This window comes from Leiobunum rupestre, chromosome 8 (genome assembly GCF_980474605.1).
Source record: "Leiobunum rupestre chromosome 8, qqLeiRupe1.1.hap1, whole genome shotgun sequence".
In the NCBI taxonomy this organism is placed as follows: domain Eukaryota; kingdom Metazoa; phylum Arthropoda; class Arachnida; order Opiliones; family Sclerosomatidae; genus Leiobunum; species Leiobunum rupestre.
Genome location: NC_143391.1, coordinates 13799009 through 13826773, shown reverse-complemented (window position 1 = coordinate 13826773; position 27765 = coordinate 13799009). Strand labels below are relative to the sequence as shown.

The 27765-nt window shown below is 40.7% G+C and overlaps 2 protein-coding genes across 3 annotated transcripts; one reads left to right on the top strand and one right to left on the bottom strand.

The window, feature by feature from the left end:
• Nucleotides 1-2513: 2513 nt before the first annotated feature.
• On the bottom strand, nucleotides 2514-4457 carry LOC149932464 (palmitoyltransferase ZDHHC3-like). Its single transcript, XM_090155235.1, has 9 exons — nucleotides 4355-4457; nucleotides 4006-4285; nucleotides 3776-3941; nucleotides 3603-3709; nucleotides 3484-3545; nucleotides 3325-3424; nucleotides 3189-3261; nucleotides 3017-3125; nucleotides 2514-2955 (listed from the first exon to the last, which is right to left on the bottom strand). Exons 2-9 carry the CDS (start codon nucleotides 4122-4124, stop codon nucleotides 2879-2881), a joined length of 813 nt encoding a protein of 270 aa, XP_090011361.1. The 5' UTR covers nucleotides 4125-4285; nucleotides 4355-4457; the 3' UTR covers nucleotides 2514-2878.
• Nucleotides 3596-27765, top strand: LOC149932463 (uncharacterized). 2 transcript variants are annotated; one of them, XM_090155233.1, is made up of 6 exons: nucleotides 3596-3733; nucleotides 18637-19149; nucleotides 20714-20796; nucleotides 20895-20965; nucleotides 21083-21415; nucleotides 25929-27765. In XM_090155233.1, the coding sequence occupies exons 1-6, from the start codon at nucleotides 3725-3727 to the stop codon at nucleotides 26681-26683; spliced, it is 1764 nt and encodes a 587-aa protein (XP_090011359.1). In that variant the 5' UTR covers nucleotides 3596-3724; the 3' UTR covers nucleotides 26684-27765. The 2 variants fall into 2 exon arrangements, with proteins under 2 accessions (XP_090011359.1, XP_090011360.1); XM_090155234.1 differs by lacking the exon at nucleotides 3596-3733 and adding an exon at nucleotides 14863-15270.

Below are 27765 nucleotides of genomic sequence, written 5' to 3'. Positions count from 1 at the left end.
CCGAAGGAGACACCAATGGGAGACACCATCGAGATACTGTCCCCACGGTACACCCCTGGGGGACATGGGAAGTGGGGCGTCCCACTACCCCAAGTATCTGCTGCTTGGGCCACTGAAATAAGTCAGCAAGCCAACGTCCATCGGTGCCTCCAAAGTAGTAACAGTCCTCGACATCCGTTGAGAGGGTTTGTGCCTCGGTGATGCTGCCCCTGATTTAATCAGGGGGACTGCCCCCTTGAACGTTGGGTGGACTGCCCCCTTGATCCTTGGGCCATCTGCCTTGTGGTTTGGGCTGGTTGGGGTGGTCTGCCCCTGTGCTCCTTGGGCCGTCTGCCCATTCTGGCGTCGCCTGGCCACACTGCCTCTGGAGGAGGCACGGCTGCTCCTCGCCCGGACTGGCGGTATTCGGGATTGACCTCCCCGATCCTGGTTACAATTGCTAAAAGATGGCGCGAATGCGCAACAATCTTCAGCCAAACTTAGGTCATCGTCATGAAAATGAATGGTACTCTAAGTCTTTTAGGTACCACCACTATCCAAGCATTTTCAAAACCGTCTTCATCCTCCACATCCCAAGGAGCGAAGTACCTAAACAATAGGCCATCTTTGTCCATTATATGTATAAGGATCTAATACCATCCCGGCTTCTAACGCCATATTCGGACTTACAGAGCTTCTAACCCACTCTAGCTCAGCGAAAATCCTCGCTAACCCTAGATCAGTAACTTGCGAACTTACGATGGCTTTCCTGACCAAAGGCAGCCCCACTCCTTAGAAGTTTTCTCCCTCCGCGGAGTCAGAAGAGTTTTTCCTCTGAAACCTTTAACGTCACCACCGCTTCTCCCTGACCATTCTCGGAATCGAGAGGAGCCCTGGATAAAGCATCCGCTACAACGTTAAATTTCCCGGGGCGGTATCGCACCTCGAAATTCAAATGTTCAACTTGTGGGGGCCCGATTTCCAAAATTCATAGCAGGCTACCGAGGGCATGATATTTCCTTTCGAGAGTTATGTAGAATACAGCGGCATCGGGCCCACAAATCCTTTAGGGATTGTGTGTAAAAACCACCACGCATATTATAAAGTTCCGTCGCTGATACTGGTCCATTGTAAGAGTCTCGTGGATGAACTTGCCATGACCCTGCAGGTCGATGAAGCACATATTAGCGAATTTATTCAGTAACCCTGGGCGAAGCATCGGTGATATATAATTTGCACTTTTGCTGGGAACACAATGATAACACTTTGCACCGTGACGTCACTGGGAACACCGTGACAAAAACACAGACAGACAGGCACGGCGAAGGAAATACCTCTGCGTGAAAAAGCTCACTCGGAGAGATTAAAATCATATCTGACATTGTAGTGAACCCTCCCCCTAAATTTCGTAGCCCTAATACCTAGGACGATTCAAGCTAACAGTATCTTCCCATTACTAAAATTATTGAACTAGTAAAAACAACATTAAATTCTATGAATATACACACTAACTAATTCCCTAAAGGAGTATTCGTCCTATTCAAGCAGTGAGCCAATTAATCAAGCAACGGAATTTTCATATTCGAAAACTAGCAGACGAATTTTTTTTAACATGTAGAAAAGGTGGCGCTAGGCCGGGAGTAGTGGCGTCTGGGAGGCAGAGTTTGTGGATGGCCGTGTGAGGACGACCACCCCGTTGGCGTGGCCGTTACACATATCTCACCGTGATTAATCAGGTGGACGAGCGGACTGAATTTGTCCCACACGTTACAATCCCGAATAAAAAAAAAGGTGGCGCTAAACTCTTATGCCCGCGATTCTGGCTCGCGCTCCTTTGCCGTAGAGAGAGGAGCCCGTAGTGGGGAAACACACTTTTCTATTGCAGGGTACCGAGTTTTCATATTCCTAGCTAATACACTCTTTTTAGAAACGTTTACTGGGCGCCGCCATTATCGTACAGACAATAGGCGATATTATAAAGTCAGATATGCTTGCTCAACTTGTTAAAATGGGATAACGAAATAGTACAGTTAAAGCCTACGGATGAATTCATAAGCTCTTTGGTGGGAAAGCTAATGGAAGCATAGTGGAAGGTGGCCTTTCCCATCAAAACAAGAAGGCCACGTTACTTTATTATATCGCCTATTGTTAACTGAAGAGCAAGCCCTCTACCGCAGAAATTTCATCCCCCCAAAACTGGTTTTTTCATCTCCCTCCCCATAGACTGTAAGGTAATGGCGGTCGATTGGGAAGGCGAGTTTAAGAGTCTATAGAAATAAAAATTTCCGTATTCCTGATTCGCGAATGGGCCCCAACATGGATGCATTTAATAATTCAAAATTCCCGCTGGTTTTCGATCTTTTGTAGCATTTGGACAACTTCGAAGCGCCATCCAGTTGCTAAACTTTGGCTCTAAACATAATTATTTTTCAACTTCCAATGGAATTAAGGACGTCAATCGAATAAATCGCAAGTATTTAACTTTATTAGATAAGTAAATACAGGAAATATTTTAAAACCATTTCCAAGCGTTTAATATATTAAGTTTTAGGTTTCAATAGTAATAATTCTATAAGACTACACTGACGTTGACTAGGATAGTAATAATTTTTAAATAGCGATACAGCAAACAGACTAATAAGAGTGATATTAAGGTAATTCTTTAGTTTAACCCTATTTAATTCAATGTTAATAGCGTATGTTTCTATATTTACATCCCTAACTGAACATGATGAATCTAGTAGTTCAAATGAAAGTGATTTTAAAAAAATAAATTAGTGAAAAAGTAATTTCTTCCCACTTTTCAACTACACCTATTTGAACTATTCATTATTTTACTGGCATGTAGCTTTTTTTTAAGTATTTACAGGTATGAAAAATCGTTCATGAATTTTTTCACTCAAACATCGTAAGACGCCAAGTTATCTACTTTAGGCCCTACATTATGGCATGGAAGTAGCCACATAATTGGTGGTCCTGATATCGAAACAAATTATAGTTAATAATATGAAACTGTTAATGAATAACCTTGCATTACCTCTACCGCAGATTTCTGCCATTAAAGCAATTTTCGGTTTCCTCGGCCGATGAGGCCCTTTTTTCTGTAACTGTTCAATACTAGTTTCATCGCTTAAGATAGCTTGAAACTAAACGAAATTCATATAAGCATCTATTTATGGTGAACTTAAATATAATTCATCTTGTAATACCTGATCACAAAGTATGGCAAATACAAAAATACCAAACAAAAAGCTTTCAACAGTCAGCACCACAGAATGGACACTACAAAATAATGAACTTTAATGACCATCAGTGACTTAAGTTTTTAAATTAAGACTGTCATACACTCTGTGTTGCTTGTAAAAAATGTCTCTATTGCAGTCTTTTTTACAATCTTTGAGCCACGAAACTAGGACCATAGCAACTGAATATAGGCTAGCCACACCTTTAAAATAGAAATTGTTTAACTTACTTAAACTTTAACTTTAATAGAATTAGTCTTACCAACATAGAACAAAAATTGTATAAAATACTTTTGGTTCAACTCTCCAACGCAATTATTTATCCTATAAATTATAAATCTGTCTTTATTTTATTTGGAACTTTGTAACGCAAGTTTATACCAAGGACAGTGGTGATCCATTCTTCTGATGCACCTTTGACAAATTCTACAATGATGAGCCCTGGGAGGACGATATGTTTCACATCTTGAGCACACTGTCCAGTCTTCCTGTATTAACGTTAGATGGATTGGGTAAGTCGATATATTTTTCCAAATAGCGTATTATTATTTTACCTTTTGTAAAATGGTTTTGTTACTATGCGCATACATATCAGAGAAATCTAAACTACTCTGAGGTAGAGAAACAATGCCTGGGTCAGAAAAAACAGCCCGGGCGTGTGACATGAGTAGCATAAAAAGAACAGTATTGAATATTGCCACGTGAAAAGCACCCCAAAGACTGAAATGCATATATGATTACTACTCAACTAGTTGCATTTTAAACTTGTCAATTATAGCCTAACCTTTCAGATAAGGTGGGTAATATCATCCAAAAAACAACTGCATAATCAGCGTAAAATACTGCTACATATGTTAATAGTAAACATAACAGACCACAAGGGTCACTACGAAACACAGCCATAGATTTGAAATATTAGTTAAGCGCTGACGAACTTTGTCATATCATGGGATTTTAGTTTCGTCTATCATAGGACGTGGAAATGGGTTAGCATTCATCTACCTAGTGAACCATAAATTTGACATTTAGGCTTAGAACTTTCCGAGCATAGTCTTCTTATTCGCCTTTAATACAAATAAAAATATTATAATATAACACTTCTTAAACGAGTCAAACTAAAACTGTTTACTTACTATAAATTTTATTGAGAAACTATGCATAATTATAATAAAAATACTCTACTAAAATAGAAACAAACACGTAGAAACAGTAGAAAAGGGAAGTGTATGATCTGAGTCTCTGAGAAATTAATAACGGATAATTTAGCAACAAAAATATGCTGTCAGTCCGACTTTCACGAAATACATATTAAAACCAAATGTTATATTTCAATTCCTCTTTAATTTTCTCAAATTAATTTTTAAGGATATACACTCGTCTATGTGGTTTTTTCAGAGCGCCTCGCGGCTCATTTTCCTACTCTACCACCAATTTTCCTTAGCCTCCATCCGCATCCTAAGACTGGAGCCAAGACTCCCCACCGTGGCAAAGTTGGGAGGATTTGCTCTTTTTCTCCGCCAGATAGCGTAGATTCTAATTTTTTTTTCCTGCGCCTGTCTAATGCTGCATACACGCGCCTTTATGCCCAATCCAAACTTAGGAGGCCTTGATAGTCTTATGATAATAACCACAATTTGGACCACCCCGTAACTGTTGTTTTATTCGCGGGCAGTCGAAAACTTGGGTTTTTAACATGATTTAAATTAGGACCGTTAAAGTCGTAGGTTAGGATCAAGCAGACAGTACATATGGGGATATTAATATACAAGACGAGAAAGCTTATATAGGACCTACATTTCGTTTCATTAACGAATTACCACCAAGTGTTAAGGCCTAACTGACGGACACGTTTGGTGAGGGCGGCTTCGGATTGGAAGGAGCACCCACCTTGTTTTGGCGGTTTTTATGAAATTTATAAAGGTTTCGTGCAAAGTTGCTCGAACTAAGCGAGGTTTTTTTTATTAAAGTCAAAATAGTTTTAGTCCGTGTTTATGTAAAGTATTAAGTAAATGATGGAAATTATAAATCAATGGGGATGTAAGAATAAAATGTCGCTGCTAGTGGCGTGACTGAAAATGGCGGCGCCAGGTTTTTTGAGAAGGTAGGCAAAGTAAATAAATTGGCCCCCTTAATATTATATATTACCTTCAACAAACAAGCGAATTTCAAATATTACCTTCCGATTTAATAATTTATCATTATTTCGCTGAAGTAAGCGCTAATTTACTTTTGAAGGCGTTTTAATTTTCAATAGCCATGAGCTCACTATAGAGATTTCTTGCCGCCGTTACCTGAAAGTTACACAAACGCCAAGTTATTTTGCGGCGTACGTACGCGTGAAATACGCTGATAATGTGTAAACGAGGTTTATGCCCCTTTAGTAAAGTTAACTACTTTGCTAACTCTGCCTTGACTTCTTTTGGGGTTATTATGATGAGTTACAGTCATTCTTATGGCAGCAGAACTAGGCTGCGATGCTAGATCAGGATCTTGTGGATGATTGCTGGAAGCAGTTTCTGGCGATAATTCGCAGTGGAATAGAAAATCCCACCAGTACAAGAACGCTGTGTGGCGATTCGTCTTAGCAAAACTACCTTCAACATAACCGAAATGATGGACCCTGATGGTCCTTCCTCATCTAATCCTTCTGCAATGGCTGACCTCCTTAACAAACAGTTTATTGAATGTGCCTGCTGCTGGCTTTGCGGGGGTCCCTCATCGCCCACACCATGCTCGGGTCCACAGCTCACTGATTTAATGATACACCGTCACCACTGTCTTAAAAGAGTTGGTTGCTCTGGATTAAAATAAATCTGCTAACCCCGAGGTCTTCACCCGTTCACGCTGAAGCGCCTGGCTCCGTCCCTAACGTTGCCGCTCTCTATCATAATCAATAAGAGCTTTAGCAGGTGTGCAGTACCTGGTTCTTGGAAATAAGGACCTATCACCTCCATCCTTAAGGCATAAACAGTTCCAATTATCTGCCTATTGTAAAGACTAGACTCGTCCCCCATGTTGCGGAGCTGCTGGCTGAGGACCCTTTTCAATCCTTCTTGAACGAACCTAACTTTCTCCACCCGTCACAACATGGCTTCCGTACGAAACATTCTTGCGTTTCTAATCTACTTCTGGCCACAAATGACTGGACTACTTGGAAAGATGAGGGCAAACCTTTGGACATTATCTATCTGGACCTAAGCATGCTTTTGATACCATTCTCTAGTGTGACCTTATTACAGCTCTATCACGAGCCGGATTCTCTGGAACTGCATTGACCTAGTCAGAGCCGTGCTTAGAGGTCTCGCCGCCCCGGGCGAAATGCATGGGTGAAACTGAGTGTAGCGGCCCTCCGGCATATACATCCCTATGGTAAAATTTTAGCGGCCCTGGGCGACCGCCCTGCTCGCCACCCCCTAAGCACGGCCCTGGACCTAGTTCACCAACATCATCACCATTAGACAACACGCCGTGGTCTTCCATGGCTGAACTTCGAATATTCTAACCTCGCTTAGCGGTGGGCCCCGGGCAGTGAACTTGGCCCCATACTTTTCTTCACCTTCATCAACTCCCTCCCCGAGGCTGTCCTCCCGCATTCGCTGACGACAATAAACTTGCTCACCCGATTATCACTGACCAAGTTCCCCTGGCTTTCCAAGGAGATCACGATGCGGTTGCCTCATGGGCTACTAACCACTGAATGTCCTACAAAAAGTGGGGTCAACCACTTGACCCGTAACAAGCCTCACCTCACCTATTCCATAGGTGGGATAACTGTCCCTAAAGCTGACTCCCCCGTTCGGGATTTAGGTCAAGGTCACCAAGAAAATCAATTCCCTCACTGGATTAACGAGGCGTTCCTTTTTCTTCCATTCCCCACGACTAATGCGAGCTCTCTACCAGTCACTAATACTTCCACAAATCAATAACGCCTCAGAGGTATGGAGCCTCCCTATGTTGAGCGACCAGACCCTTCTAACCAAATTCCACAACCGTTTCACAAAATAAACTTAGGGCAAATCCCAGCTGAATATTGATTCACCACTCACGTGATCATTGAGATAATAAGCTCTGGACAATGTGCTCAGGCCGCTTGGCCTTTGATCCTAACAATTTTTTCAACTACGATCACCTCCACATATGTCAGGTCTCGATGTCACAACGCCAAAATCATCAAGCCTAAAACTAAGACTTCAACTCGGTAGTGGCATTTTTCCTACCGGAATTCATTTTGGAATTCCCTGCCGCAAAATGTCTTTGCTTGTGATTCCAGGTGGGCGGCTTGGGGTTGTTTGCAGCAACACCTCAGTCTCCACCCCATAACGACCAAGATTATCAGTGTTCCTATTACCTATATTGTTCTCTTTGTATTGTAAGTCTCTGTGTTAATTATCCCCCCCCCTACAAAATTGTATATACGCTCTCGCTATCTTCGCCCTCTGTATCACTTCTTATATAAATAAATAAATAAATAAACATAAATTTCTACTCTTTTATAGCATTCTTCATTTATAAGAACTAAGAGCAGAAGCTTGTAATAATAATAGACTGTTTCCGCAACTTGAAAAACCGGCGTAAACTCGAACGTCCCGCAGTTGGAACCAATGTTAGAGGAAAGTCATAGACGTTTTTGTTTACGCCAGATTTATGAATTGCTGGAACAGTCTAGTAATAATTATTAAAATGGTCATAGAAAAATAAATAGGTTAAGGATTGGTGGTACTAAGGACCACTTAATAATTCTAAACACGAGGGGTCAGTGTTCATCTCATTTCGGTGCCTGCTGCCAAAGTATGTATTTACAAAGCTCCAGGAACTTGGACTTATCCAAAATATATAAATACTAATAAAGATTATTGTTACATTGGCTACTCTTTGTAGAAAATGTTGAACGACTAATATGCAATTTTATTTAGTATCGAAATGGTTTCATATGGAGTTTAGATGGGCTGTCTTTATGGATTGGAAAATATTGGCTTAGTTTATTTTGCGATAAAGCAGGGTACATGATGTAAGCGTGAAATTGATTTTTGTTGTTGTTTTCTTCAATCACGCATTTCGTCGTCGTGTACCAAAACAATTAACAAGCTTGCAACTTAACAAATTTTGAAGTTAACCCCAAAAAGTGGTCATTGTTAAAACCATTTTTGTGCCCTCTTGCAAGAATTTTCGGGGGGGGGCTTCCCAATTTCAAGATAGGCTACAGCCGATCTGGCCTACCCCCTGGCGCCGCCACTGGTGACCGACTAAGAAGTCCTCCAAGTAGACAAGGCGTGTTTTATGTTTTAAATACACACTTGCAAGACCTCTAGCTCTCATTAATTGATGTAGGGCGTTTGGCATTAGAAGTTTTAGGGTTGTCTCCGACCAGAGTGAACTGGCCACATGGGTTGGTGGGCAAAATCCCACGGGGCCACGAACAAATTAGTGGTTTGGATGGATCCCATAAATAAAAAAAATTGGATAAAAATATATTGATTTAAATTTATCTATTTCACCATGAATTCCGTTATATTGACCCATAATTCAGTAACACTAGCAATTTCGGACCCAGGGGTGTGGGAAATGCCCCCGCCCTAAACGTTTGACTGGGAGATGCATCTAATACAATCCCCCCCCCCAATATTTGGTCCCACTGACTAGTTAAAGATATAAACGGCTTAATTAAGACAAAAATTTAAGTTATTTGATAGTATAAATTTAGTTTTTGTATCGAATTTATACTTAAATACTAAAAACTACTATATTTTAGTTAATTATCACTTGAAATGAATAAAAAAAATTAATCTGGTTTATTTTGAACTTATAAAGTATTGCGGACTAGCCCTAACTGGTTCCAGGTGTTGAGTTTACTCCCCACCCCCTCCCCCAATTACTCAGACGTTCCTACGCCACTGTGAGGACCCCATTAATTTTGAAATTAATTATTATATAGAGTAGCGTAGGCCCAATGTAGTGGTTTAGACTTTAAATAATTATAATAATAATAATTACTATTATTCACCACCTTAGTCCTAAGTCATCAAGGGGAAAACCTCCTAAACCAGTGGGGAGATAACTTATAAACTCAACGCAGAAGGAGTTGTTCCGAGATTTAACCCAGTGCCACAAGCTGGGATCGAACCCGGCTCGTCTTGCTGCTTGTAGAGGCAGGGCCGTAGCCAGGACATCGATATAGAGCGGGCGAACCATATTTTAGGAGGGGCGAATTGTCCCAAAAGGGGGCGTCGGAGTTGAGTTGCAGAAAAGGCTAGGTCGGGCGTACTGTCCCCCCCCCCTGGCTACGGGCCTGTGTAGAGGTTAACGGTAATAGTAAGTGTAGGGAGTTGTTGGCTAGCGTGGCATGAAGGGCTTTCCACCACCCTCCTACGCATTGTAACCCTGCCTACTGTTTAAAGGCATAAAAGTCACTCGATGACTTGGGCCTAAGGTGGTGACTTGGGTATTTTAGCCTAGCTGATTATTATTACTATTACTATAATAGAGGGGTTGGAAAGGGGTGAAACTTTTGTACTTTGAACAAGGTATACTGGTTATACAGGGTGTTAACTAAAAAACGATACAGAGTCAATTACTCAAAATGTGTTTTATGTAAGAATTGGAAATTTTCCGGTTACATAGAGGGTGCAGGGGAACAAATGACAATGCAAATTTCAATGACCTTGAACCAGGTTTTCAAGGTCATTCAAATTTTATATCAAGAACCGTTAGGATTAGAAGAATAGTTCCAATTAGAAATGTGTTCTACGTTTAATTTTAAGTCTAAACAGCTTCGACCCGATCTAATTCAACCAATGGGAAGCCGAGAAATGTTATACCAAAACCCATAAGGTCGAGTGTGGTATTCTAATCAAGACACGACATTTAAGAGCTTATAAATCGAAAACTACCAGATTGAGAAGGTTCTGATTAAGTGCAATCGAAATTTGAATGACCTATTGCAATTTGTTCATATTTCGCAAATACCCCTTTCCCTTCAGTTTCAAATTCTGAATAATTAGGCCAGAAGCCCCTAGGCAAGAGTTGGCCAAAAGTGGAGCTGCGAGTGTATGATCACCTGACTACAACGTCCCCAGTTCCCCTCTCTGTGTCGAGCCTCGTTCACCCTTCATTTTCTTTGTAGATTCTTTTCACACAAAAATGGACTCAAATCAAGCGTTCGCAAATCACTCAGCGAAGAAGACGCATGTTCTGTTCATTTCGAAACGTGTTAACCAAAGTATATTTTTACGATAATTATGTGTGGAGCAGTGGCGTAGACAAGGGGGGGCGTTCCGGATCCAGACCCCCCCTTGGGCCTAACTTTGACTGTACTAAGTTTCCACCCCCTTCTCGACTCCCTCTTAACATTCACATACTTTGACCCCCCTTGACGAATTTCTGGCTACGCCACTGGTCACTGAGGAGTGACGTAGCCTTGCCATCATACCCCAATTATAAGCTCCTCTAGCGACTAAAATAAATAACTTGAAAATTTATTACATGCCTCTCTATGAATATGAGGCCAAGAGCAAGTTCTAGGTTTATTGGCGGAGTTGAAAGTCCACCATATATGAGGGGTCAATCTAGAAATGGTTAACAATCACACTTTAAAAATGGAAAACTGCCACATTTATGTGGATTATAATTATGAACTAATGATATTAGAAAAATCTTCACAGTTATCTACCCGAAAAGAAAGCTTGAACCATTGAGTTGGGAATAGTACCGCTAGGGTTGTATATATATTTGGATTTCGTAGGTCCAATTTTTAAAATTATGTACAGACGGACATTTTTATCATAAGGTGTTTTCGCCTTCTTCAATAAGAAATTTCGTCTCCTCCACCTTATTCGCAACATCGCAAGCAATAAATTTAATATTTTACGAATTATGCTTGGTTGCTACAAGCGCGCGTCATAATGCATTTATCTTTACGTGCGTCAAAACGTTTGTTCATCCCAAAGTTGAGAGACGCGCCACCTCGCGCGCTAGTGGAAACCACGACTTATAATCTCTTTAGTTAGAGTAAAATCATCAGAACTGTACCAGTATCATTCCCAAATTTATAATACTGGGTTCCATTCAAGTAGGTTCCAAAAATATGAGGTATACTTGCGATTTAAAAATGCTCACGGTTAAAATATGGATTTAATTATCATATTTTCGATCCATACTTGGCTTACTCGCTCGGTCCATTAGCTGTATTGAAAATTCAACCAAATCGTAGTTTAATTTTGGGTTCGTGGTTGACCGCGCTTCCGTCGCCATCCCTCGGTACGTACTTTGACAACGAACCTTTCCGGATAGCCATTGGTCTCGGCACCCGCGTAAGTGCGTCACTCTTTCGGGTCACACGACTTGTTGTAAGTCGAATAAAAACTCCAATATAAAATTAAAAGTATAGGTTTAATAACATCACCAAAAGCGTGACTTCCTTGAAGCCGTGTCTACATCGAGTGTTCAACCCCAAAGCTCACTCGCCCCCTCACTTCGGCGCTCCCCTCTGGTTAACCTATCAACATGGCTAAAGTTGTAAGAAAAGTTCCGGTCGGCTTTCTCGACACGGTCCCGAACGCCGGCAGAAACTATAGTATGTTTTAGCATGCTATAGTTTCTGCCGGCTTTCCTTCCACTCTTAATTAGCCGCCTGGCATGTCATTCTTCCGTGGTCTGGCGAGAAATTGTTGGTGTGGGACTTTTACTCGCACCACCGACCCTCTGGCTCCATATTTCGCTTCATCTTCTACAGCCTCTGGGCAGCCACCCGAGCTGAATCGAAGCTGTGACCATCGTCCTGGTTCATACCGTCGGTCGTAGTAATGATAATAATAATAATATTAATCAGCTAGGCTAACCCAAGACACCAAGTATCGGGAAGCTACCGGGTAGCTGTGGTCTAAAGAGTATCTGACTCAAGGTATCGCAATTGCTGTGCGTCGTGAAAACGCGACCTCCGTATTAAACACTTTTCCTCCGAGTACCTCCCTCGTGAAATGTCTTTCAACCTTTAACTGTTTTATTAATTGTTTTTCTGAATAAAGTTACAATTTCTTTAAGATGTGAAAAAGTTAACAGGCCGCTCTATTTTCATCCGCTTTTTCTACTCATTCCCAAAGCCTTTAAAAATGAATAACTCAAGCTGAAAAGTCAGAGAATAATACTTGGTAGGATTTAGTTGGATTTTATGAATATAGTAGATGGCATTATTATTTCTATGCTTCTGGTCTATAAAGTGATTTCGAACCCGTTAAAGGTTCGAGAAGCAGAGATAAGCCCTTCCGCATCAGTAAGAATTAGTTGCGCCCATGCTCTTTAGAAAGGAGGCGAAAAGTTAGTAATAAAAACGTTTCTTATATATGGCGATCGCTGACGATTGGTCTGTAATGTTTTTGTGTTGGTTGGTCACACGCAGCAGATGACAACCTATTGTTTTTAGTTGAAATCAGTCGCTGTCTTGGAAAAGAAGAAAATATAGACCCTCAGGCTACGCAGGTGCAAGAGATTTTTCGGGGCTTATTTTGTTTTACTTATAAAGGGGCGCAAAATCTTAAGCGGTGAAGGACGGTGGACGAATAACCCAAGCCCCAATGGCGTCGAGTATTTTAGGGGCGCATGTCGGAAAGTTCAAAAGCTTATGTTATAAAATGTTATGTAATTTTCATTAAATTTTGGAGGAGGGGGGCATGAAATTTATTAAGATAAATTTATTATCCTAATAAATTTTAGTTTTTTCTCCCTCCAAAGTTGATTGTTGTTACTTTTTTGCGTAGTTTAATGCTATTATCTGTAGATCAATTTTTTTCGCTGCGTAATTGTCAAGTGTCTCAGTGAATTATAGGTGGCGCCAAAATCACCAAGTTGGTGATTTTTTAATTTTTTCTCGTACGTTTTGGAAACACCCTGAAAGTCCTTAAACTCTAACCTTGCTAAATATTAATAAACCTGGGTGAAACTAATGTCTTCTGAGGCCAGTGTAACAGCCCCCTCGTGACCAAGACCTACCATATGGTTTTTTTTTTCACTTTCCCCATCTAGTTAACAAAATGGGGGCTATGTCGTCGTTACCTTCAATCACCGCTGAATCTGGTTCCAAAAATTCGAATCACAAGTAATTTTCCCTGGTTTTAGCCCCCCCCCTCCCCCACGTACCTCAATACCTGAAGACGCCACTGCTCCGGCATTGATGGTTTATTTCGTATACAATAACTGCAGTTATATTTAGTCGATATGGTTTAAATTTCCCGGTTTCTAAGCATAAGAAAGCAAACGGAAACCATCTGAAATACAATAAAATTGACGCGACTCTTAATTTAAATCTGATGTAAATCAGCAAATCCGAAAATTTATTAATGATCTTATATTACTGTAATAACCAAAAAATATAGAGGCTGCCAATGAACGTAATAATATTTTATTTTGTAATTTCGAAATCATGGGATACCGTCGAGGTAAAGATTTCATAAGCCCTTAAAAAGGTATATTGGAAAGCCGGGAGTAGTGGCTCACTCCTGTAATCCCAGGCGTCCGGGAGGCAGAGTTTGTGGATGGCCGTGTGAGGACGACCACCAATCCCCCAACGGGTGGTCGGAATACTTCCGCCACGGGTGTCCCCACCCCTGTCCCCACGTATCCCACTGTCCCTATCTAGTGGTGTGATGGGGTCACTGGAGCCTGTGGGGGGCTCCATACCCGGCTCTCAAGGTCATGTGATCGGGGCGCTGGGTCACTGGAACCTCATGGGTGTTCCACACTCGTCATTCTGTGACCTACTAAGGAGGGTAGTTTGCAGTGGAAGAGGAAGCCACTCTAGTCCTCAGCTGTGCGAGGGTGGGTCTCGGGCAGCCCATGGTGTCGCCTTTTGTTGGGCCGTGATGAGGGCGTTTGTTTGCTATATGTGAGGCGGTCAAAATGGCTGTCTCACTGGCCGAACGTTGTTTCGCAAAGCGCACTTTTGTCCGGGGCTGTTTGTTTTGGTGGCCGCTGTAGTGCTTAAGGCGGAGCAGCGGGGTACAAATACATATACTTATGTCCCCACGTATCCCCCCGTTGGCGTGGCCGTTACACATATCTCGCCCTGGTTAATCAGTTATTGTGTGCTGGTGTCTAAGGCCTTGGGTCGACACCGATGTGTGGATGTCAAAAAAAAAAGGTATATTGGAAAAGGTCACTCTTATAGCACCTCACTTCATAGAATTATATTTTGTCAAATCTAATTAAAAAACATAATTGTAAGTTAATTTGTTATTTTTACGTGGAGTCCAATAATACATAACGTCTATAACAATTAATGTTTTATAACTAAAATATAGATAATAATAACTAAATATTAAATTAATATTAAATTGTAATTGTTTGGGCTAATCTTTCCACGAATTTGTGAAAATGTTGGTACTAGAGGGCACCAGTTGATTTCCTGAGCTTGAAAAGTCTAACTTTATGGTCCTAGCATTTAAAATTTTCATAGTTCTTATTGACTTTTACGCGTTCCTGCTAAAACCTATTCTTTGGAGGGAAATTGAAGTCGCAGACTGACTCAGTGCCTTAGATCGCAAGTTGTATATGGCGAGAGAATGAATGAGAGAGAGGGAAAGCAGCGGCGATCACGCGACCGGGGAGTTGGGTATAGACCTTGCATCAGTTCAGTGTTATGTCGAGGTAGCGTTGGGAGCAGAATGATCCGTGGCGAGTTCATCCCAAAAAAGTGCGCGCGCGGTTTATCTCACTCCAGTGGCGCGCTTATTCAATCCCAGTAACACGCTTTCGGAAGCCGGCTCATGTTGACGTCCAATAATTGGCCCTACGCTATCTGACTCATTTATTATTGGGATTGTGTGGGCATCGTTCCTGTTTTTGCCCCTTAATTTTTGCCTCTCGCATCGAAGGGTACGACAGACCGTAGGTAGATCACAATTTTTCGCGAAACTTTTCTCGCCAGTGACATTGCGTCAGGTTTCGGTTTCGAAAAGATCGTGGGATTAAATTCTACCCCGTGATCTCCAACATTTTTTTTCCGGGCGAGTTTTCCGAGCGATAGATCAGAAGCGTAAACCACCAGCCTCTTCAACTTAAAGTAAGTTTTTTTTCTTATTTTCTTACTTTATTTTACATCGCCGACATACTCGTTAGGATTATTTTATTTGCTTTTAAATAAATGATTTATTTTTATAAATTTTAGTAAAAAAAATATAAATTTTTTTAATACGAAAGAGATATAGACACTAGTAGCAGTCGGAGATAATTTTAAGAGCGGTTTAATTAAAACCAAAGATAGTCACGATTTTATAAAAACGGAGAACTAAACGCAAAATAGGCCAAGGCGTTTGAACATTTATTATATAACCGAGAAAGAAAAAATCTAAACGCTAATGAAAATTTTACTCTTAGATACCTATCTACTATAAAAAATCTTAATTGCCAGCCTTACGATCCCAATTTTAACGAAAACGCTTATGATCCTAAACGAGGAAAGATTATATCGGCGAAAATGGGTGAGATCTTTTTTTATAGAAGAGAAGCGAAAGTTCATTTAAGAAATGAACCTTTATATAGATAGATGAGTGTCACGCGTTGCTAAAAGTAAGCAATCGCTCTCGCGAATCTTTTTTTTTTCTATCGTGAATGAGGCCTTATTTTTTTCCCCTCGGGTTACGTCGAGTCTATTATCACAACATTGTAGCCACCTATGCTCGCAATTTCCGTTACGGATCGGCAGAACAAAATAAACGGGTGCCTCTAATTTCCACCACTTTCGAAGGCGGGTTTTAACTCTACCAAAACTACGAAGCCCTTTCAAACCAGGAGGCAGGAGTTATGTTTTGAGAATTGGGTTTGTTTCGTAACGTTGAGAACGGGCCCCATTTGGTGAGAATCCTTCCCGAGACACACCTGGATGATAGACCCGGGTGCCTAAACGAGTAACTTATCTAATAGGCTCGTCCCGATCTCAGTCTTCCCCCTCCAGGTATTTTTAAAAAAGTGGAATCGCCTCCCGATTAGAACGGGGTTATTCGCTGATTCTATTTATTATAACGTCAAAAACTTATTTTCGTCTGTTATCTCTAATAGAAAATGATAGGTATGAATGGCCTCTCCTTTTTATTGGAGGCCAGACAGCCTTAATTCGATATCAGACGAGGTTAACCCCTCACGTCTTTATTATCGTTTTGAATAAATAATTAGGTCTCGTTACGTGGGAGTACCGTATTGTTGGCCTTTGTGTATTTCTGCATTGTAATTTATGTAAATTCCTTTCCTTTGCTCGTTATAATTTATGCCTACGCAGCTGCGGGCTCGTTTTTAGGTGTGAATTATGGGCTCTGTTTTTTAAATATCCGAAAGGATAAGAGCTCAGAAGTAAATAACAATTAGAGTAGTTGAAAGTATTATACATCCGCTCCCATTCCCTCGCAGTCATTCGCGACGACTAAGGCGGACACCACATCCCGTATAGCTTGTAATTGCTTTTTAATGATATCGACCATCATTTTACGTTAATAATATAGTCGTTAAATATCGTGTAGCGTTAAGCGATAAGAGTGTTTTTTTTCCCAACTTCAAAATTTCGTGGGCGAAAAATATCTTTGATATCAATTACGGATGAGGTAATTTTTTGGGTTTAACTTTATACGGTTGACTTACAATTAACGGAGCGTTGGTTTTTCTTCTTCCAAGTTCTGCCCCCTCGAAAGATATGGGTACTTTCGCACGTCCTACTCTAATTACCTTATCGTTTTCTCATATTTTAATTTGGTTTGAAACCCGAATACACAGACGCGTAGGTGTCGAGTAATAGCTCCGTTTTCTCAAACGACTAATTTTCATTACCTCAATGAAGAAAAAGTACCCTAGTTATTAATCCATTTGGTTGTTTGTTTTTCTCGGCTCATTTGAAAAAACAAAACCATCTTTAGCTATTTCTACAGTAGAGGTAATTTCATTAGCCGAACATTATCTTTCTTCGCTCGTGAACTTGCTGGTGAAAGTAGCTACGTAATTATATACTTAACACTACTTGAATGTTTTCAAGTTATGCAGGAAACGAATAATCCTATCTTGAGAAAAAAAAACCACAAATATACGAGTAATAGAGTTTGGCAGACATTAAAGAGGAAATCTTGAAACTACATTTTTTCATTCATATAGCCAACATGCGGAATTGAAATCTAGTAGTTCGTAACCCCGAGTAGTATACTGAAGTACTCCTAATGAGTTTAAAAAATGCGTTTAAAAAGGCCCGCTTAATTCTAATTAGTTCCTAACGACGTCTTCGACCTAAATTTAGAATCGCAAGGACTTTGCTATACAAAAATGTTATTCCTTCAGCAAATGGAGACATTCCTCTCCAACATACTCGGGGGTATTAACAAAAATAAATATCTGCTATTTAAAATTCAACTCGCCACGGTATTGAATATTTAGTCATCTATATTCTCGCCCTAAAATTTTATTCAGAATGCGCTTCTGGGCCTTTTATTCTTTATCGCAACTAGTGGTTTGACACCCCTAATCAACAAAGATAACACTTATCTCGAATTTAATTTACTCCAGGTTGATAGGTATTTTTATCAAAGGATTCGGTATATTAAGATATCTTGCGTCAGGATCGCCGTAAAAGAGAATTATTCACAAACGGGTTTTTAATTTGGATAGAAGACGAAATTACGCGCGCTCTATAAGCACCCTTGCTCTTCTAACCCTACAAAATCGGAGGCTCTCGGTGGGTCTACTCTTTCCTCAGCGCGTCTTGCTAATTTAGGGATTGGGTTTAATTAGATATTAATTTGATCAGGGCCTCTCGGTATTCTAATGGGGCGCGTACGCGGTCAGCGACCCAAGACACTTTGCAATGTTTCTCTTCCTTAAGAGACACCCCCGCGTGATGACTCTAACGTCGCTGCTCCATCCATCCGCTACTACTAAAATCCAGCGGAAAAGAAACGAGTCACAGCTTCCTTACGTAAACAAACTCTTTCCCAACGATATCGATCTTGACTCTTCGTCGAGAATGTACGTTTTACTTCTTTTTTCCCGCTCGAAAATTTTCAAGGATATATTTTTCTTTCTGCCGAAATTCGGAGTTATGGTCATAGTCGAACGAGGGGATTCTCCGTTTGCCGAGACTAAAATAACCCTTTTTGATCCCGAAAAGAAACGCTTCGTGTCTACCTCCCACGCGGAGCAAATACCGATTACTTGTTCCGCCTAATCCTCTCTCGCGAGTTTTTATTCTTCGCCTAAAAAGGCTAAAAACAAGATGGATGTAATAAAGTTTCCGCTGATTATTATTACAGTGTTGAAATCGCTATTAATAAAATAACGCGTGGGATTTTAAAGTTTTTATCAAAAGTGTTTCGTTAAGTGGTTCGATATAAAATGCTTCATTGTTGTCGTTGCCAGCTATTCGATTGGTGTTAATTTTTTCCCGTTTTATTTACAGCACTTAAAATTGAACATGTTTCCTTTCAAATATTTCATCTTTGGCTTGGCAGTTTGGAATTTCTTCGGGGGAAATACGGAAGCCGCGGTCCCGAATATATGCAACCTTATCGGCGTTCCAATGTTCTGCAACTGCGACGAAATTAACAAGGACGAAGCTAAGGACGTTAGCTGCTTCTTGTCCACCAATATCACGAAGGACGACCCGCATTGGGACGGGTTCCTCGACCAGAAGAACACCAAGTCCTTGGTCTTTAATTCCAGGAGCGACGCCTTTTTAACTTTCATTCCTGGCAGAATTCTACGTAAACTACCTCATTTGCAACACGTCCTGTTCAGCGAGGCTATGATCCACACTCTTACCTCGATGTCTTTCTCGAACTTGACCTCGATAAGCTCGATTAACCTTCAATCGAACGGCATAGTGGACATCGAACCTCGCGCCTTTCATTTATTACCGTTTCTTTTGAAGTTGGAGCTAAGCGACAACAAAATAGCGAGACTGACATCCGAGGTATTTATGTATATTTATAGCCTAAATATAAATTGTATATAATTGAAGCGAACTCACTCAAATGTGGAAATGTTTGTCAACGGCGTTAATCCGATTCGAATAAAATTTACACATTGGAAGCCGCGAATGCTAGGTTGTGACTAAGCCCGAATTTCAAAATTCGATCCGATACCTTAGATATTTCAGGTCAACGGTTTCCCTCTGTAAGTCTATGGGAACTTACGATCACCGTGAAAAAAATTTACACATCGATCAACGCGAGTGTCATATTCGTAATTTACGAGATTTCATGGTCATTTAATCTTAAAACGTGAAATTAAACGTGGAAACGTCTCGTGAAATTAAACGTAGAAACGTCTCGTGAAATTAAACGTGGAAACGTCTCGTGAAATTAAACGTGGAAGCGTCTCGTGAAATTAAACGTGGAAACGTCTCGTGAAATTAATGGTGGAAACGTCTCGTGAAATTAAACGTGGAAACGTCTCGTGAAATTAAACGTGGAAACGTCTCGTGAAATTAAACGTGGAAACGTCTCGTGAAATTAAACGTGGAAACGTCTCGTGAAATTAAACGTGGAAACGTCGCGTGAAATTAAACGTGGAAACGTCTCGTGAAATTAAACGTGGAAACGTCTCGTGAAATTAAACGTGGAAACGTCTCGTGAAATTAAACGTGGAAACGTCGCGTGAAATTAAACGTGGAAACGTCGCGTGAAATTAAACGTGGAAACGTCTCGTGAAATTAAACGTGGAATCGTCTCGTGAAATTAAACGTGGAAACGTCTCGTGAAATTAAACGTGGAAACGTTTCGTGAAATTAAACGTGGAAACGTTTCGTGAAATTAAACGTGGAAACGTTTCGTGAAATTAAACGTGGAAACGTCTCGTGAAATTAAACGTGGAAACGTCTCGTGAAATTAAACGTGGAAACGTCTCGTGAAATTAAACGTGGAAACGTCTCGTGAAATTAAACGTGGAAACGTCGCGTGAAATTAAACGTGGAAACGTCGCGTGAAATTAAACGTGGAAACGTCTCATGAAATTAAACGTGGAAACGTCGCTTGAAATTAAACGTGGAAACGTCTCGTGAAATTAAACGTGGAAACGTCTCGTGAAATTAAACGTGGAAACGTCTCGTGAAATTAAACGTGGAAACGTCGCGTGAAATGAAACGTGGAAACGTCGCGTGAAATGAAACGTGGAAACGTCGCGTGAAATTAAACGTGGAAACATCGCGTGAAATTAAACGTTGCGAAAGGTGATACTCGCACGAAGTGTACAATAAGACTTTAGAATGTCTGTTGGTTTTAACCATATCTTAGTTTGAGCGGATTAAAGAATTTAGGGATTTAAAGGGAGTATAACTAAGCTTATCAGATAGCTAGACAAAAATGTAAATTAACCTTGTCTCATATTGTAAAAGCAAATAATTTATGTTCGGTGTTTGATGGTTTTCAGGTTAAACACTTATTTAGTAGTATTGAGTTCCTATAGACAACCTAGTTGAATAAAATTATGTCAATTATATATATCAATCAAAATAAAAACCTAAATTATATAAATAGGTATTTGAGGATGTACCCAGCTTGGAGAATCTCTTTTTTGAAAACAACCAAATAACCTACATCGATGACATGGCCTTTAATGAGTAAGTTTATATTAAAAAATTGTTGAAAAATAATATACGTGTATTAATTAAATATAATCATAACATCAATAAATTAAACAATGGTTTATTTTTTTTAGTTTACCCAGTCTCAAGGAGCTGGATCTTTTCAACAATCAAATCAGATTCTTAGGACCTAATACTTTAATAGGTATTCCTTAATTCATTAACTATGATTAAAAAATTTCATTAATATGTTTGACCTTAAATAACGAGTCCACAATCTGTTGAACCTTTATCAATCTGTTTTTTTTTTCTACTTTAATAGGACTGGAATCTTTGATAAGATTGGACCTTTCCCGTAATAACCTTTCCACTCTGGACGACTACGTGTTCGGTGGAACGCCTCAACTCCGTGACTTGGACCTTAGCCAGAATAAGTTGATGTCCATCTCGGAGCGCGCTTTCGATAACCTCGGCAATCTACTGAACCTTCGCCTCAAGGACAATATCTTGACCAGGCTTCCGGAAAACGTGTTTCGTGGCGCTCCGAACATTCTGTCGCTCCTGCTAACTGATAACCTTCTGACTTCCTTCCCCAACGCCATTCTTAACACTTTGAACAATCGCACGGAAGCGAGCTTCGCTATATACATCAAAGGTGAGTTCCGCCAACTGTTTCTTAAATGAATTCCTTCCCCGTAGATAAGCTTAACGGATCGCGGATTCGGATACGTCTGTAGGCCTATTACCGGCTGCCTCGGCACTCTTTCAACTCTGCATCGCCTATACGAAATAGACCTTCAATAATTTTATCTCGAATGATTCTACGCTCGATTTAAAGATAGACCACCGGGCTTCCTGCCAAATCTGTTTTTGAGAGGCAACTAAAGCCGTAAAGTTCTTTCGGTTAGTCATTTACTACTCTTTTTCGGAAGATTCAAGTCGAGTTAGGCCCGATTCGACGTGACAAATTGCGACTATCGCTTTTAATCGCGCCATTCTGTTTTGCCAAAACTCATTATCCGCGCGCGATGCCGGCGTTAATTCGCTCGAAATTAGTTCAATGTGACCAATATCATTAACAACTCGACTCGGCCCTCGGCTAATTTAGTTAAAGCCGCTCGCGAAATTGGATTGTTTTGACGGAGAACATTTCACGCGGATTTAAACGACTCCAAATTCCACTTCGCGTCAGCTTCCTTTTATGGGAAAAACTCATTAATATTTAACCAGGGAGACAAAGAGCGAATTTTCTTTTACTGGCTCGAGTCTTTCTCTGGCATCATCATTTAATCCTTCCAGACAAAAGAAAGAAGCGTGAACGCATTGTTTATTTTACTGGTATCAATTTATGCCTATCATAGTTCACTCGGGTGACTTTCCATTATTTTTCCGCTCTGTCATTCCGTACGCTTACAAGCGCAGTCGCTTTTTCGCAAAATATCGAAGCACGCACGCTAATTATTCTTGCCAAGTTTTCTCTTCCTCCTCCAGACACATTCTTTTTACACCTCCGAGAGCGTTCTTTTGGCGAGACTCGGCAAACCGAGAAACCTCCCCTTTTTTCCCTTTTCTTCACGTCGTTATAATCAGGTCCTTCGATGTAGTTTGTTTGCCAGCTAATGGTTTTTGCTCATTTAACTATTTTCCAAGGTTCGTAGGATAAATAAAACCGTGAAACTCAAACTTAAGGCCTTTTCACACGAGCCAACTTTTCAAATCAAAATGCTGAGTCAGCAAAAATGGATCAGTGATCCATTTTTTACTCGCGTACTTTTTGGTGGATCAACTCATCGAACTTTTATTCACACGAACCAACTAGTTGACTCAACTCAAGTTGACTCATCTAGTTGGGTCAAAAAGTTGGCTCGTGTGAAAAGGCCTTTAAAAGACAACCTTTGAGGGATCGTGGAGGCTGGCCCCTTACTCGAAATTAAATTGTAACCTTTAACGCCTTTAATAGGATAAATATTTAAATTTTGAGCCCCCCTTCTCCTCCTAATAATACTCGGTTTCTAGAATTTCAAAGTTTGTGTCTATCCTAATAAGAGCGCCTCAACCGTTCACCTCGTTACCGCTACGCAGGCAATGGTCCAAGAAAGTGTCTAGCCTGTTAAGGGAAGGAGATCACCCGCGCGTTGTTTCGAATTGAGCCAAGTTTAAATTGGGCTAATATATATGACTGTATTAAAGGAATTGGGGGGAATCGTACCGTCTAATTGTGACGGTCTCTTTCATACCACCAACCGTAAACAATCGAAGGAAACGGACTTCAGAGGAGCCGTCCTTTAAGAGTTCCGACGCCCGCACTTTCCCCCGAACAACGGAATTCCTTTAATCTTGCGCCCCTAAAGCCAACTCGGCCGATTTCTGAACCTAGATCATTCTGAGCTTTCTCGGTTTCGGAAAATTTAAGTGCTTGTCAAACGGATGATGAGGATGGTTATTGATGGCGCACGACACACGCGGTTTAAAATTACCATCTCGGCTTCTTTGGTAGAGACCAGAACGTGTTTAGACTATACTCGATAGAAACTGTTAGCTCGCGCGCCTGATGTGATCCACTTGTCGATGGTTGGATAAAAGGGGTGTACGTGTCCGCCTGTTAGGGATTAAAATAGAGCTACGTCTAAAAGATGGAAACAGATGCCTGTGGGTGCTATATAAGTCGCGCGATAAAGATGACTCATTTTCGGGGAAGTTAAATAATGTTTTCCCCATACCGCGGGAAATAAATTGTTAATTTGAAATTTGAAGTCGTCATTTCTGAAACATATTTTTTAGTTAAAGTTGTAGGTTGATGTAACTCGTAAGAAGTAGAAAGATAAAAAAAACCCGGATGTACGCCCTCGCGCTCGTCAGCAGCCTGTCGCTAAAGTTTCTTTTCTCTGTATTTGGGTGATCTAACTCCCAAGCGCATAGGTGTCCTCTACTCAGAAATAGCGATGCGCTGGAAGTAGTAGAAAGGCAATCGGAAATTGTTAGGAATTGACGTTTTCGCTAATGACGTTTTTTCTCCGAGGCGTTTCCCCGCTCTCACGCGAGTCAGCTACTTTCCCGCCGGTTTTATATCTCTCGGATGCTGCTCAAAGAGAAAGGGAAGAACATTTGCCGCTCCATTACCCGCATTACGATCGCAGTTTCTCTATTTTCGTTCGCCGCAGCCGCCGGCCTTTGCCAAAAGAAGTTTTTCCTTTTCGTTATCGTTCGTGGCCGTCCACGTGACAAAGTGAAAAGGAAAGCCGCGCATTCAGGCCCAATAAAAACACATTCGCGTATTAGAAGCCTCCTTATACGTCGAACAACTTACGATTAGCTGAAGTATCGCTTCCTAAAGATACGTAGTTATTGTTCTGGCTGACTTGGCTGAAACGGCGAAAGCAAGTCGGGTTTGGGGCTTACAGTTTATCAGACGCGGGGAGAAGACCGTGTCCCCTCGGAACCGATAGCTAGTTTATTTCCATTAATAATAAACAGTAGCGTTTAGGTCTAGCGCTACGGCACATCTGGTTACATCAACCTATTCCTTAGACCATAAGTGTATAATATTGTTTCATAAGTGTGACACTTCAGGTGCAAAATTTTTACTGAGAGCTATTCGCAAAACAGATTTCATTACGGGCTTCGTCGCCGTTTTGCGTCCCCTTGCTAACGCGTCACACGTAGCCGTTGACCGCGCCTCGCTAGGGGAAGATTTTCTTCTTCTGATGAAGACACTCCGTTACTAGCTCTCACTAAAATATTCCCCAAAGTGACAAACTTATGGAACAATATTATAGACTTATGCTTGGACGTATTGCCCGTTCCATAAACAATGGGTTTTCCAAAAAGAAGGGTGAGGGGCCCCCAATGTTGACGCGGACCAGACGGACCCTGCAGTATGGGATATAATAAATCGACCCCTTAATTCTTTCAATATTAGTTATTTGTCTATGCCCGTAAAAGTACACAAAACAGCTGCTATACGTTCCCGAGTGGCGACGCTGATGTTTCGAGTTTATTATATATAGGCTCTTATTATTCGAGTCAATTTAGATTCTTTCCATGCAAAATATAAAAAACAAGCCCTTTCCCCCACCCTGCGCCCGGTTTGCGTTTTGAGCCGTTGCAGTTGGCCCTTCTCCCGTTAAGGGGGCATTAAGCGTGCGAGTCTGGGAGGCCAATAGCCCCGTTCTGTCTCTTACAAAAACCCTCTAAAGTACTCCATTTCCATTTTTCGGAAGATTTTTACAAGAACTCATTCTTATTGCGATCCGTGGCTCCGTTTCAAAGTCTGGACCGGGATCCCGACGCGACACTTATCATTTGTCGCCACCAAATATAAATAAAATAGTCGTTCTCTTTTCGATTTCAAATACCGCTACAGTGATAAATAGGTGGAATTTATTCCACTCGCGTTACCTCAAAGTTACTTTTTAGCTTTCCGGTTTCAAAGGTTTGAAGAATTAATTAGCCCTACTAATGTTTCCAAGACTACATCATTGCTATTTCTGGATAGTTTTATCGCATTTTTCACCCTTGAAGCGCTAGAAAAAAAAAGTGCTAATTTAACACGGTTTTTTTTTACCGTTATTATTAGGCGGATAACGCCCGTTTGCGAGTATTAACCGTTTTAAGAAGGTGAATGTAGATTTTCTATACCCTAAAGAAAATGAATAGCCGAGAAATGATAAATTGAATCTTAACAAAAAGGTATCGTTCGTCGGTGCCGGTAAAAATCTGGTCTTTCGGGAGAAATACGAGATATTTTCGGGGTGAATACACCTTTGAAAGAGGCGGCATTATTTCTGACCGCACCTCGAATTTACTATAAATCGCGCTGCTCGAGTGGCTGACATTGATCTAGTTTGCCCTTGTTGAAAGAATGATGGTGAGGCCGTGAACTTGAGGCTCGCCTCGAAAAGAAGAAAAAAACGGAATGAAATGAGGGGAGCGGAGAGAAATCTAGCCGTGGAACGATTTGACGTGTATCTGTTTATTTTTCTTTCTGATCCGTGGAAATTCTTTAAATAATAAATCGGGGGCTAGCACGAGGGGAAATCTTGACGGGATTTGGGGCCCATTATTAGAAACGACCCTCTTTTTTGGAGTATTTTTAGGCCTTATATGACATTTCACGTAGCTATATAGGAGCCAACGCTTTTGAAATAAATGTTGGATTTTTTTTTTAGGCAATAGACTGGACTGCACCTGCGATTTGTCTTGGGCGGTAGAATATTCCAAAAACTCCAAGAATATCATCTTTAGGGAAGAATTGAAATCTTTAGGGTGCGTTTCTGGAGGGAAAACGGAGAAAATTAACTTAATCGAATACTTAACGGATGATAATTTGGATTGTAACGAAGTCAATTCTGCCACCATTCATAAAACGAAAACCTTTCACTTGGATAAGACACTAAACGATCCGAGATCGCAAGATAAGGATTACAAAAATGACGACCGTGATGATGACGATGACAAAGAGGACTCCGACGAGGATAACGACGTTGACGATTACGAAGATGAAGATTTTGACACGGATGACCACAGTATTAAGGTAGATAATGAACCTTACATGGACACCGACGAAGATGTTGATATAGATGTAGATAATGATCACGATGCAGATAAAGATCACGACCGGGATCACGATGTAGATAACGACCACGACCGGGATCACGATGCAGATAACGATCACGACCGAGACCACGACCGTGATGAAGTTCCATCCGTGTCACGCTTCAGTACAGTTAGTTCCGTTAAGAAAGAGCACGGTATCCACCACCGAAAATCTTCTAAAAACGACGAAGTTTCTTTATCGTCAAAGTCTCAACCATCCGCCTTAGATGAAGAAGACTCTACGAACGTGGACGACGGAGCCTCCTCTTTGGCGATTAGGTCTGCCTTGTGTTTGCTTCCCTGTATGGTGTTTTTAGCATTTCGATAAAAGATCTGACTTCCACGACGAGCGTGGTTGATATATAGGCCATTATTCAACTCTGTGATAATTCGCAATTAACGAACGGCATTATTTTTTTATATAGAACTTTGTAACAAAAAAAAACAATGGTATTAACCGGCTGCTTTTTCCAACGAAATACCAACAAATACACAAGTAGCGTTATATTTTGACCAACGTTTGAACATCCTTAAAACCCAAAATGGGCGTAAGACCAAACCTTCGCAACCGGGTTTCATACAGTAAATTATCAAATTGTGTACAGGAACTGCACCGAGTGTCTATATTTTACTTAAATGAATACGGCGTATAATTGTACGTCGTTTAGACCTTAATGTTATTTTGTAGTTTAAATTTTTCACTCTATCAAGCGAGGATAATTTCAGAAACAGAAGAAGGGCATTAGAAAACTCACGAATCGAGCTGATTCGTTACGTTTAAGGGGAAAATTAGTTCCCATTGTTCGTGAGGTGGTAATTAAGTCCGTTTAATTGCTTTTTAGAGCTTCAACTTTTTCGTAATGGCCCAAAATTGTGTGATCCTAAACATTTCAACCTTGGCAGTAGTTTGAAGAACGTTTATAGTTTTAGAAAATGACGGCGTATCGGAGACGCGTCCTATAATAGTGTTTATATAAATTGTTTCATACATTAGTTGTTTTACGTTATTCGCGTTAAAGGACGATTTGAATTTGTTACTGCCACCGATTATTTGTTTAATTGTTTTATTTTTTACGTTATTTTTCAATTTAGCTTTCAGTTGAAAGTGAAAAATAATTGGACCGCGGCGACCACCGTGTTGCCATTAGCGGACGAAAGTGCTAATATTGTGTAAGTGAAAATTATAAAAATTATTGTAAAGTCGCGTGGGTGGTTGATTTATTTTAAAAACCGGATGAAAAAAAGGCACGGGTATACCCTCTCTCTGAAATATTTGGTTTAGTTCGTAAAGATAGGCGCACGTAGAGAGGTCGATGGGCCGCTGTTATCCCTGCCGCGCTGGTACATTTAATTTGAACCACCCACGGGTGGAGAGATAAATAATAAAGTACACACCGATGTAAAAATGAC